Genomic DNA, 12,907 nt, shown 5'->3' with positions numbered 1-12,907 from the left:
TACACTCTTAAAAATAAAGGTGCTTCACGATGCCATAGAAGAACCTTTTTGTCTAAATGGTTCCATAAAGAACCTTTAACATCTGAAGAACCTTTCTGTTTCACAAAAGCTTCTTTGTGGCGAAAGAAGGTTCTTCAGATTATAAAAAGTTAAGAAAGAGATGGTTCTTTAAAGAGTCTTTGACTGAATGCTTCTTTGTTGCATCGCTATGGCATCGCTTGAAGAGCCTTTTGAAGCACCTTTATTTTTAAGAGTGTAGGTAAAAATTGTCCAGCTAAATTTTTAATATGTTTAAAGATGTTGTGATTATTTGCTTTAGGTTTTATTAACCATAATATTTGCTTAGATTGACTATGCTCTATATGTTTTGGGCCCTATAGATGCAGTTCTGTTTTTGCAATAATAATAATCATAATGTTGAAACTCATTTATTATTTTCCCTCAATATATATATATATATATTTTTTTTTTTTTATTATTATTTTTTTTTTATAATAGGTTGCTCTGACCTGTTAAAAGCTTTTTGTTGTGTTCTTTTGTCATTTTTATTTTATTTTTTTATTTATTGTAAATATTCCGTTTTCCTATTTCGGTTTAATTTATATTTTTTATTTCAGTTTTAGTCATTTTAGTACTTCAGCTTAAACTTATTTGATTTCAGTTAGTTGTTATTTCAGTTAGGCAGCATTTTTTTTCTTTTCAGTGTTTTATTTCAGGCTTATTTTAATTAACGAAAACCTTTTTTAATAGTTTTAGCTTCAGTTTGAGTATTAGTTAACACTAAAAACACTGCCTGACATGGAATCATCAGGGTTATTATAATTAACTAAAAGTAAAACCATAAAAATATTTTTTTATTAATTTTATTTTTGCTAATTGCCAAGACAACATTTCTTTATTTTATTTAGTTTATCTTGACATACTTAAATAACTAAAACTGAACTAAAAATTAACAAAAGCTATATAGACATATAAAAAAAACTACGAAAAATTACAAAAACACACAACAAAATTACTAAAAATTGAACTGAAAATTAAAACAACGAAAACAGAAAATATAAGAATAAAAACGAATTAAAAATATTAATAAAATCTCAATTATACTAAAATAACACTGACACCAACAAACTCTCAAATTTGTATGTTTTTAAAATGCTCCTCTGACCTGTTAAAATCCCAGTAGACCAATATTATTGAAGCTTTAACATTTCAATTCAAGTTTATTTGTATAGCGCTTTTCACGATGCAAATCGTTGCAAAGCAGCTTTACAGAAAATTCAAGTTTCTACATTATAGCTTATCAGTGGTGATGTCCATATGGCAGAAATATTCAGTAAAAATCAAGCAGTTAGTTAATGTCATGTATTCAAAAAGACAGTGAACACTATTAACAGCAATGATTATATATTGCGATCAAAAGGTCCTCTGAGGGGTTGGTAGCATCTCTTTTAAGGGCAGGATCCAGACTGAACCTTGTGTAAATCCTAGTTACATCCCGTGGCAGAAACAGAGGAGGTAATAGAGAGAAATTAGAGTAGCTGCTATAATTGAACCCATTTTATTGCATATTTCGTAATGTTTAGAATATAACCCGATGGTTTAGCTTTTTGATGTTACATTTATTAGTTTAGCAGATGCTTTTATCCAAAGCGACTTACAAATGAGGAACATGACAATCAATGTATCATTAGAGCCGACAGAATTTGCGGCACACAGTGCCAAGCTTCAGTATAAACTAGATTAATGCATCAGCTTCAAATGGAAGTGAATGCTAATCTAAATGATGAAGTTGTACGTTGGATGTCCTGATCTGGTCTCCTGTCCTCCACAGATGCTGCTGCTGTCTCAGGATTACGGGAAGCATTTGCTGGGAGTGGAGGATCTGCTGCAGAAGCACGCTCTGGTGGAGGCCGACATCGGCATACAGGCCGACCGCGTCAAAGCCGTCAACGCCAACGCACAGAAGCTTGCCGTGGATGATGAGGGTAAGAAGAGCTCCTTAGTCTTTATTCCTTCAGAGACTGACTAGTTATTTCTGGCCAATATTCATAGCAAAGAATCCATTCTTTCAGAACGACAATAAAAATAGGGCGGCCAGGTTCAGTCTGCTAGAATAGAATCTAACAGTCCAGAGTTCATGATTCAGTTTAGAGCTGTTTTTATTCAGAGGAAGCATGCAGAGCTGGTCCAGGTTGGGTTTTGTTGGGAAATAACAGGGAGTTTTAAAACTCTGATTTGCAGGCCAGGAAAAGTCAAGGAAATGTTATAAATTTTAACAGGCGTGGAAAAGTCATGAACATTTTTTATAGTGAATATAAATGTCTCTGGTTATGCTACAAATGAAGTCCAAACCGCATTTGAGCTGCTTTTTATTTGTGTGCACATATACAAAATACATTTTTTTTGACATTTCTGCATTACAAGATTAGTTCCTGACATCAGCTTTAATGTATTGTTAAATTTTGTATTCGCTTTTGCTTTTATATTTTCAGTTTATTTATTTATTTATCATTTAAACCAGTTTATTTATATTTCAATATTTATGATGAATTTTGTTTTTATACATTTATATTAATATTATTTGATATATTATGATATATAATAAATGTTATATGAAAACAAACAGTTTTAATTTACATTTTCATCTGTTTATACATTTTCATTTCTTTATATGACTGTATATATATATTATATATTGAAATTTAGTGTATGTATTACATAAGCATATGAAATGGATTCATCCCCAGCAAACTCTATTAAATAATTTTAATATGACTTAAGCAGCACTACAATAGTCATTTAAAGTCATTGTTCATAAAGGGTGGGAATCCTTTTTTCAAAAGCATATGGACTTACAATTCAAGAAACTCACTCTAGCCTACATAATAATAGTGAACCAGCTTATGAAGAATAAAAACAGAACTTCAGGTCAAAAGTGGCTAAACGTGTCTTTAACCAATTGTCCTCTCCATCTGTTTCCCTATTTCCTTCTCTCTCAACTCTGCACTGAAAATAATTGGTGTAGAAACAGTTTTTACCCAGAAATTTCACAAAGAAACGGTGTTAAACACATACAATTTTAGAAAGCCCGAAAGAGTGTTTTCATGCAACACGCTTCAGTGTTCTGTTTTATACACAAGTTCCAAAAAATGTATACATTTATACTGGGCTTCTTGTATTTATTTATACAATAAATACATTTTTACAGTGTATTTATCTATTGTTTCTTGTAGGTTTAGGCGATAAATCGATAACGATAATTATCATGATATATTTTTAAAACGATAAAATGATATGAAGAGTTCGATAAATGTTCGATAATGTTTATGCGCCAAAAAAGAAAGGAAACCACGCTAACGATGCCACATGGACCGTTTATCCGCTCGGATCAAAGTTTAACGGAATATAAATATATACATGTAAATAGCAGAAACACTGTGTGCAACGAGACAGTCAGAAGACTTCTCAATCTACAAATCGCCATCATTTACCATAGATTTAATGTAGAAACACTAACTGCATCGTGGTATTGTGGCAGAAATGTGGGCTATTCATGTCGAATTTTATTATATTATTAAAGGAGTAATGGAATATAATTACAATATTTTTTGTGATTAAGCTATAGCATGTGTGCATTTATACTGAATGTCTTTAGAATACTGTTTTTTATACAAATACCTAAAAACCATAGTTACATTTTTACCATAGTATTGAGGTGCTATGTGTGGTTTTAACTGTGATTATCATAATTTAAATGTATTCTACTATGGAAGACCAACGATTCATTAAAATAAAATAAATTACCATGTAAAAATGAGGTTGCTACAATTTTTTTAAAATGAACAAAAATTTGCATCTGCATCCTAACTCATGCTTCTACTACTACCAAATGTGCATTTCTAAAAGATAAAAAAAGTAATATTATTATTAATATTATCAGGCAACACAAACCTGTTTCTTGATTTGAAACAATATCACTCATTAGAACATGCAGAAACTAAGAAATGTATTTTTCTATTAAGATATTTATTTTGTTAAGGAAAATTAACAGTCTGGTTTCAACAACTTTCGCTTTGGAGCAAAAATCTGGCTTTAAACTTATATAAACTTAAATAAAGATTTGACATTTATCGTGATAATTATCGATATCGACTAGGGCTGTGACGATAAATCGATGCAGAATCGATTCGTGGATCGATTCTAAGATCTTCCGAATGCATCGCGATTCTCTCTTAAATCGATTCTGAGCTTAGATTTTAACAGCAGATGGCGCTCTACTCTAGTTTTTATCTGCACACTCAAATGCCGATGAAGAAGAGCGCCGAAGAGCATTTGTGCGTTCGGCTGAGTCTGTAATTTCACCTCGGCTCAGAATGCTTTTATGACGCGGGATTAATGTAAAAAGCCCACTGTGAACACCCTTGTAATTCGCTTCAACCTTTTCGAATTTATGAATGATTGAATTATCTCTTCCATCTTTATTTGACCCTCTAACTCTAACACTCTATTCTAATTCTATTCTTTTAAAAAAATTGCCCCTTTTAGACTTGCTAGGCCTGCTTGTTTTCTTTAAAAAAGCCTAACACTAGCTTCTCTATTCTTTTTGTATTCTATCTGTTTTCTTTGTATTTATTATACAATTAACAAAAGCAAAAAAGGCCTCTAACACTAGCTTGCTCTATTCTTTTTCTATTCTATCTGTTTTCTTTTTATTTATTATATGATTTTAAAAAAACACCTTGCTACATGTACTGTGTTAAGCTAACTGAGTCTTGTTGTAGCACTTGCATATCTTTTGTTGATTTCGATTGCTTCCATTGTCCTCATTTGTAAGTCGCTTTGGATAAAAGCATCGACTTGTAATGTAATGTAAATGAATCATTATTTTAGGTTCAAGTGTAAGGATTTGGAAACAAGCAGAGTACGTGCTGTTCAGAATTAAGCTCAGAATCGACTCGAGAAAGAATCGCGATGCATTCGGAAAAGCTCAGAATCGATGCTGAATCATTTCTCGATTCACGATGCATCGATTTATGAAAAAAATTATGGTGATAATTGTTTGGGCCATATCACCCAGCCCTAGTTTCTTGCTTCTTTAATGTTTTCTATCTTCTCCGATTCGATGCAGGCTACAAACCCTGTGACCCTCAGGTCATCCGGGACCGCGTGGCCCACATGGAGTTCTGCTATCAGGAGCTGACCCAGCTGGCAGTGGAGCGCCGCGCCCGTCTGGAAGAGTCCCGCCGCCTGTGGAAGTTCTTCTGGGAGATGGCGGAGGAGGAGGGCTGGATTCGCGAGAAAGAGCAGATCCTGTCCTCGGACGACTGCGGCAAGGATCTGACGGGCGCCGTGCGTCTACTGAGTCAACACCGTGCTCTCGAGGATGAAATGAGCGGCCGCGCCGGTCACCTCCAGCACACGGTGCGCGAAGGTCAAGCCATGGCCGACGCTGGGCACTTCGGTGAAGATAAGATTCGCGAACGTATCGCCGACATCCAGGCCCAATGGGCCGCTCTGGAACAGCTGGCTGCGGTGAGGAAAAAACGCCTGGAAGAGGCTTGCAGCCTTCACCAGTTCCAGGCCGATGCGGATGACGTCGACACCTGGACCTTAGACGCGCTCCGAATCGTCTCCACCGCAGACGTGGGCCACGATGAATTCTCCACTCAAGCTTTGGTCAAGAAACACAAAGACGCCTCTGCCGAGGTCGCTAGTTATCGCTCGGTGATTGACGCTCTTCACGAACAGGCCCAGTCCCTGCCTCCAGAACAGGTGCAGGCTGCCAACGTCAACGAGCGGCTGGCGGGCATCGAGGAGCGCTATAAGGAGGTCTCCGAGCTCAGCAGGCTGAGGAAACAGGCCCTGCAGGACGCCCTGGCACTCTATAAGATGTTCAGCGAGGCGGACGCGTGTGAGCACTGGATCGACGAGAAGGAGCTGTGGCTCAACAGCATGGAGATCCCAGAGAAACTGGAGGACCTGGAGGTCATTCAGCACAGGTGAGAGGTCAAGTCTGTGTATTTGTGGTCGTATTTATCACAGGCTTGTGCCAATTAGTTGGAATTTGTGGCATTGCAAATTTCACTAACTTTGCAGGTTTTGAGCTATTACTTGATTTGCATCATTTTTAAATGTTTGATGTTGGCTTGAGAAAACCTATCCAGATAGTTTCAAAGTAGTGTTAAATTTGAATTATCTTTAAAAACTTTAATAAAAAAAATGTCGTTTTAGAAGCTTGAAGCAGTTTTAAGTTTGATATCATTTATAAAGCTAGAATTTTGAAGCAGTTTTATATTTGAAGGATTTTTTAGAATTTGAATTTTAAAGCAGTCTGAAGTCTTTTTAAGTCTGAAATAGTTTAAAAGATTGCATTTTGAAAAGGTTTTAAGTTTGAAGCAGTTTAAAGCTTGATGTTTGAAGTTTGAATTAGTTGAATTTAAACTTGAATTTAAAGCAGTTTTACGGTAAAAGTAGTTTTAAAAGCTTGAAGCGGTTTTAAGTTGGATTTAGTTTGAAAAGTTTGAAGTAGTTTTAAAAATCCAAGGTTTGGAGGCATTTTAAGTTTGACAGTTTTAAAAGTGTAAAGCTTTTTTGAATTTCAAGTGATTTTTAAAAACTTGAATTTAAAGCAGTTTTAAGTTAAAAGTAGTTTTAAAAGCTGTAAATGTGCATTTTGAACCAATTTTATGTTTGAAGTAACTTTAAAAAACGTACATTTTGAAAGAGTTTTAGGTTTGAATTAGTTTTCAAAATGCAAGGTTTGAAAGAGTTTTACGTTTTCAATTTGAAATAGTTTTAAAAGCTTGAAGCAGTTTTATGTTTGAAAGTTTAAATATGTGCATTCTGAATCAATTTGAACTTTGAAGTAGCTTAAAAAGCTTTAAAAGGTTGTTTTAAATGTGTGAAGCAGTTTTAAGTTTGATGTAGTTTAAAAACCTACATTTTTAAGCATTTTTAAATTAAGGAATTTTACAAGTTTGAAGTTTTTAAGTCCATGCAGCCATAAACGGATTGCTGTCCGGTTGCTAGGCAGTTACTGTGGTGTTCTGGGTTGTTGCAAGGATGTTGCAAGATGGTTATTAGGGTGTTCTGTGTTGCTTTTAGAAGGTTTCTAGGGTGTTCAGAAGTCTGAAGGTCTGAGACGAGTTTGGTGGATGTAGCTTGAATGCTCTAGGGATATTTGTCTAAGAAAAATAATAATGACTAATAAGTTTAGGTAGTAGAATTTTGGCTTTCTCAAGCCAGTGTAATTAGGAGCGTTTACCGCCACAGCTGTTCATGCTGAGTCACGCCGCTGGAGAACAGCAGTACAAATGATCATCTGAACGTTCTCTGAGCTCGATAACAGATTAAACTCACTCTAGTGTGGCCAGGTATCACATTTTACATTTCTCAAGGACAAATTGGCCCTTATTGTAAAACATGATTCTTCAGGAGTGCTGTTCTTGATGATTGTGTGATGAAATGTTTTAATTACCCTCCAGGTTTGAGAGTCTGGAGCCTGAAATGAATAACCAGGCGTCACGCGTGGCCGTTGTCAATCAGATCGCCAGGCAGCTCATTCACAGCGGACACCCGAGTGAGAAAGACATCAAAGCCCAACAAGACAAACTCAACACCAGGCAAGTCATAGCATTCTGTGCTGGTGACAAATGTATTTTTAAGTTCTGTGTAGAAAGCACAAATACCTGCTGAAAGTATTAGTATAGCTGGTCACCAGAACATGTTGCTAGATACTGGTCATGGGATACTGATATGGCTGGGATACTGATATATATATATAAAACATAATATTATAATAATAAAAATAATATAATAATATTTTGATTGTAAATTACAATATATATTTATTTTTAACCATCTTTTTGGTAATTGTACATATTGCAATTTCAATTTAAACGTTATAATGCAATGCAAAAAAAATTTACAAAATAAGAAATTTCAATATTGTAATATTTCACTGTAAAATAAAAAGATATTTAAGAAAAATATATACAATACTTTTTTGTTTGTTTGTTTTTTGGCTCTCTTCATTTCTTTATTTTCAAACCATCTTTTTGATAATTGCAATAAGCCATATTGCGATTTCGATATAATAAATAAAACATATTAGAAATATTATTTTCATAATTTTTCACTGTAAAATAAAAAATTGTGTGTTTAAAAAAAATTATTAAATAAGAATCATAGTAATAATTTTATTTTTGAATTGCTTATTTCATTTTCAAACCATATTTTTGATAATTGCACTTTTGGTTTACTAAATAAATATAAATAAAAACAAATTATGTAAATAAAAACAAGATAAGAAATATTACTATTGTAATATTTCATTGTAAAATAAAAAAATCAAGCATTTAAGAAAAATATAATAATAATAATTATTATTATTTTATTTTAAATTACAAAACAAATATTTTTTGGCAGTCTTTATTTATTTTCAAACAATGCTTTTTAATTAAAAAAATATTTATTTAAAAAATAAATATTTATTATATCTGCTGAAAAAAAGTGATTTCTGTTTAATAAAATATCTCCTTTTGAAGTGGACTTTGAACTTTGTAACTTTGCAGATCTGAAAAAGCATAATAGCACCCCTTTAAAGGGAAACCAAGATTATTTTTCTTACATCATTGGCAGATATTTTTTCTAATTTAAGCATAACTCACTTATACTTGACTTAATATGTCAGTGTGCATCTCAAGTAGATGTATCTTGATTGAAGAATGCTTAGATATTTGTACAGGAAAGTAAGACTGAAAAAAAAATACTGCATAAGAAAATCATTTTCTGCAGTGTGGTGACCTCTTTGTATGCTTTTATGATAATTTCATGATATTTAGTAAGGATGCATAAAATCATCGGTCATCAGCTATAATAAAAATAATTTTTAAAAAGCTATATAAAGAATACGTTTCTATATTATGGAAGCCTGTTTCCACCACAGGAAAAAAAAAAAGCAATTGCGACTTCTTTTCTCACAATTCAGTGTCTTTTTTTCATGTAAACTTGTCATAAACAAGTCATAATTATAAGATTAAAAAGTTGCAATTACCTTTTTGATTTTTTATTCTGTGACCGAAACCAAAAAAAACTGAATTGCGAAATGTAAACTCAGAATTGTGAGAAAGAAAGTCAGAATTCTTGTGATTCTTGTGAGAAAAAAAGTTAGAATTGTTAGATAAAAATATTTTTTTATTCCATGGTGGAAACGGGCTTCCATACTATATCAGTGTATCATTAATATAATATTCTTGATGTTAAAAGGAACAACAAATGTCATAAAAGGATAATTAAACTGTTTGTTAAACTCTACATTTTTCTAATGTAAATTAAACCAATGCATTTTTCAAACCTTTTTTCTTTTCTCCATTTTCTCCTCTTTTCTAGCTTGCTTCCTAATCTTGTTGTCTGATAAGCCTGGCATTGTATATCACAAATACTGTTTGCTCTCTGACAAAGCGTTCTGGATGAATGCGTGGATGTAACGGTTAGTGTATTGTAATCTCTGCCTGTCTGCAGGAAGGGAAGCAGCTGGTCTCGGAGAAGCCGGAGACAGAAGCCGTAGTGAAGGAGAAGCTGGCGGCGCTGCAGAAGATGTGGACCGAGTTGGAAACCACGACGCAGACTAAAGCCCAGTGTCTGTTTGACGCCAACAAAGCCGAGCTCTTCACGCAGAGCTGCGCCGATCTGGACAAGTGGCTGGTGGGTCTGGAGGGTCAGATCCAATCGGACGACTACGGCAAAGATCTGACCAGCGTCAGCATCCTGATGAAGAAACAACAGGTTTGAGAGGATCAGAGCTGACGGCTGTGTTTATATTCTGAAGGACGAGACTAACTCTTCTCCTCTGTGTCCAGATGCTGGAGAACCAGGTGGAGGTGCGTCAGAGGGAGGTGGAGGAGCTCCAGTCTCAAGCTCATGTGTTGAGGCAGGAGGGAAAGGACACGGATGAGGTGGATGGACGCCGGAAGGAGGTGGAGCTGAAGTTTAAGGAGCTGCTGGAGCCGTTGCAGAAACGGAAAGACTTCCTCATGGCCTCTCGTGAGATTCATCAGTTTAACCGTGACATGGAGGATGAGATTGTGAGTTTGGGTTTATATGTGCGTGTGAATGTTGAGCTGTTCATGTGTTTAACTTCTTGTTTCTCCTCAGCTCTGGGTTGAGGAGCGGATGCCTATCGCTACGTCGACAGACCATGGCCACAATTTACAGACTGTTCAGCTGCTTATGAAGAAGAACCAGGTCATGTATTATGGGATCTTTTTTTTTTATTACTATTTAAAAAGAAACACAAACTAGAGATGTTTTTGATCAGAGATTCATTCGTAAAATGACGTAAAGGTGCTGTTTTGGGTTATATATTTTTATTTGTACAACATTACTGTTCAAAAGTTTGGGGTCAGTAAGATCTTTGTTTTCAAAACTTAATACTTTTATTCAGCAAGGATGCATTAAATTGATCAAGAGTGACAGTAAAGACATTTAGAATGTTCAGACTTAACTAAAACTGACCTTTTTTTCAGTTAGTAAGATTTCTCATTTTATTTAACTTGATGACCTAAAATAACGAAAACCAAAACTGAAATCAAAATTTAATAAAAAACTATATAGACATGGAAAAAACTACTAAAAACAACAACAAAATGACTAAAATTTGAACTAAAATTAGAATGAAAATGTAAAATATACAAATAAAAACTGTAACAAATAAAAATACTATAATAGGATCTCAATTATACTAAAATAACACTGATAATGCATAAAAGATTTAGATTTTAGAAATGCTCATCAAATAATTAATTTTTCCACAAACAAATGAGGCAGCACAACTGTTTTCAACATTAATAATAATCAGAAATGTTTGTTGAGCAGCAAATCAGCATATTAGAATGATTTCTGAAGGATCATGTGACACTGAAGACTAGAGTGCTGAAAAACCAGCTTTAATCACAAGAATAAATTACATTTTACAATATATTCAAATACAAAGCGGTTATTTTATACAAGTTTACAATATTAGCAAACAAATGCAGCCTTGGTGAACATAAAAGCTTCTTTCAGAAACATTGCAAATCTTACCGACCCCAAACTTTTGCGCTGCTTCTTATGTGTTGTCATGACGATTTGAGCTAAATTGTGCATTTTATTAAATTAGTACATTTATCCACAGACATTACAGAAGGAGATCCAGGGCCATCAGCCTCGCTGTGACGACATATTCGAGCGCAGCCAGAGCATCCTGAAGGCCGACAGTCCCAATGTAGAGGCCATCCAAGCCCGTCTGTCCGACCTGCAGCAGCTCTGGAGCCTGATCATCCAGGAGACGGAGAAGCGACACGCCAGACTCGAGGAGGCACATAAGGCCCAGCAGTACTACTTTGATGCTGCTGAAGCCGAAGCCTGGATGAGCGAGCAGGAGCTCTACATGATGTCTGAAGAGAAGGCCAAGGTCTGGGATGTTCCCATGAATCAAATCTGTTTATTTTATTTTATTTCAGGTTTATTTTGACAGGGACAATGAATGCACATCAATAAAACATTAAATGTACAATGTGCCAGAATTAGCCAAAAGGCTATTTTGCATCTGCAGTCCCTGGACTGATGGTAAAATTGTCACCCTAAAAATATAACAGAATTAAACAATACATAATGCATGCATGCTCCAAAATACATATAAAATGTACACTATTCCTAAAAATTATACTATACATAGAACCAACAGATCAATACCAGCACACTCGTACACACACAATCCAACTGTCAGACAAAATGACAAACACTGTATCAATAATATCATAATATCAATATACAGGCAAAGATAATGTAAGCATACAGACAAGTAACAGTAGCCTTAGTCATTCAATCAGTACTAAACCAAACAACCCCATGTGCATAGCATCAAAATCTCAAACTAGTAGAGCAAAAAAACAAGACGGCAGCAGAATTTAGTTTGCTAAATTAATGTTGACAATGCTGACTCTCAATTAAGTGAAACTTAAAGGAGACATAAGTAATGCCTCCTAAGTTACTGACAGTTTTCATAATATGTCTTATTTCAGACTAGTTGAATTTCAGACATTTAAGTGTTTATTCGAGTAAATTTGATCACTTTTTGTCTGTAATTTCAAATACAATGCATACCATTAAAGTTTTTTCCTCTGCTTCAGCAACACTTACTGTACATACACCAAACTTAAGAGTTTGATTCCTATCTAAATTCTGAAGGTTATTACTGAAGGGTGTTTTCTAGGGATGCACCAAATGTTCGGCAACCGAAATTATTCAGCCGAAAATAGCAAAAATTAGTGAACAAGCGAAAAGACAGAATAAATTGTACCAAACAATGATATGACGCGATCAAAAAGAGTGAGAGGCGCGCACTCTTTATAATGCAGCACACATGTCAGCAGTGTGTAAGCTTTAAACTGTCCGAGAAAGACGCAAAACTCATTACAAGCACTGACACCGAGAGACTGTTTAGGACTGCAGCGCATGTCTTCGATGAGAAGAGGAAGGGCTGATTGTTGCTGGTTACTGTATGATGATTGAAATCGTGAAATGGCCTTAAACAATTAGTAAACAAACTGCAGAACGTTCTAATACACACACGAATTGCATGTATTCTGACAGCACTGTACGAGCTCACAGCAGATCTGCTTGTTAACCAGGGTTCAAAGTCCAAAGCGCGAGGAATATCTGCGCTGAACCAGTTACTCTTCAGTTGCTCAGTCACATTATTATGAATTTTTACAAGGCATGTGATAATGCGATACGTGCGACGTATGCGTAATGAGACTCATATATAAATCTGCTGTCAACAAAAAAAGCATTGAGGTCTTCCTGCGCGTTTCCGCCCAAAAACTCCATGAACATTCATAAATGTTAGTATTGTAATTTTACTGTT

At 34.8% G+C, this 12,907-nt stretch overlaps 1 protein-coding gene across 1 annotated transcript in view; it reads left to right on the top strand.

Annotated features, from left to right (window-relative positions):
• Positions 1 to 12,907, top strand: part of LOC107552386 (spectrin beta chain, non-erythrocytic 1-like) — a 92,972-nt gene that overhangs the window by 79,023 nt on the left and 1,042 nt on the right. The window contains exons 13-20 of the mRNA XM_016234255.1: positions 1,832 to 1,985; positions 5,129 to 5,999; positions 7,485 to 7,690; positions 9,391 to 9,428; positions 9,496 to 9,786; positions 9,861 to 10,085; positions 10,156 to 10,245; positions 11,174 to 11,452. Of these exons, the coding sequence (XP_016089741.1) occupies positions 1,832 to 1,985; positions 5,129 to 5,999; positions 7,485 to 7,690; positions 9,391 to 9,428; positions 9,496 to 9,786; positions 9,861 to 10,085; positions 10,156 to 10,245; positions 11,174 to 11,452 (2,154 nt within the window). The remainder of the gene's footprint in view (positions 1 to 1,831; positions 1,986 to 5,128; positions 6,000 to 7,484; positions 7,691 to 9,390; positions 9,429 to 9,495; positions 9,787 to 9,860; positions 10,086 to 10,155; positions 10,246 to 11,173; positions 11,453 to 12,907) is intronic.

The sequence above is a fragment of the Sinocyclocheilus grahami genome, unplaced genomic scaffold, assembly GCF_001515645.1.
Source record: "Sinocyclocheilus grahami isolate Dianchi unplaced genomic scaffold, SAMN03320097.WGS_v1.1 scaffold449.1, whole genome shotgun sequence".
In the NCBI taxonomy this organism is placed as follows: Eukaryota; Metazoa; Chordata; class Actinopteri; order Cypriniformes; family Cyprinidae; genus Sinocyclocheilus; species Sinocyclocheilus grahami.
The sequence above is the reverse complement of the archived record's forward strand: the minus strand, read 5'-3'. Positions and strand labels throughout refer to the sequence as shown.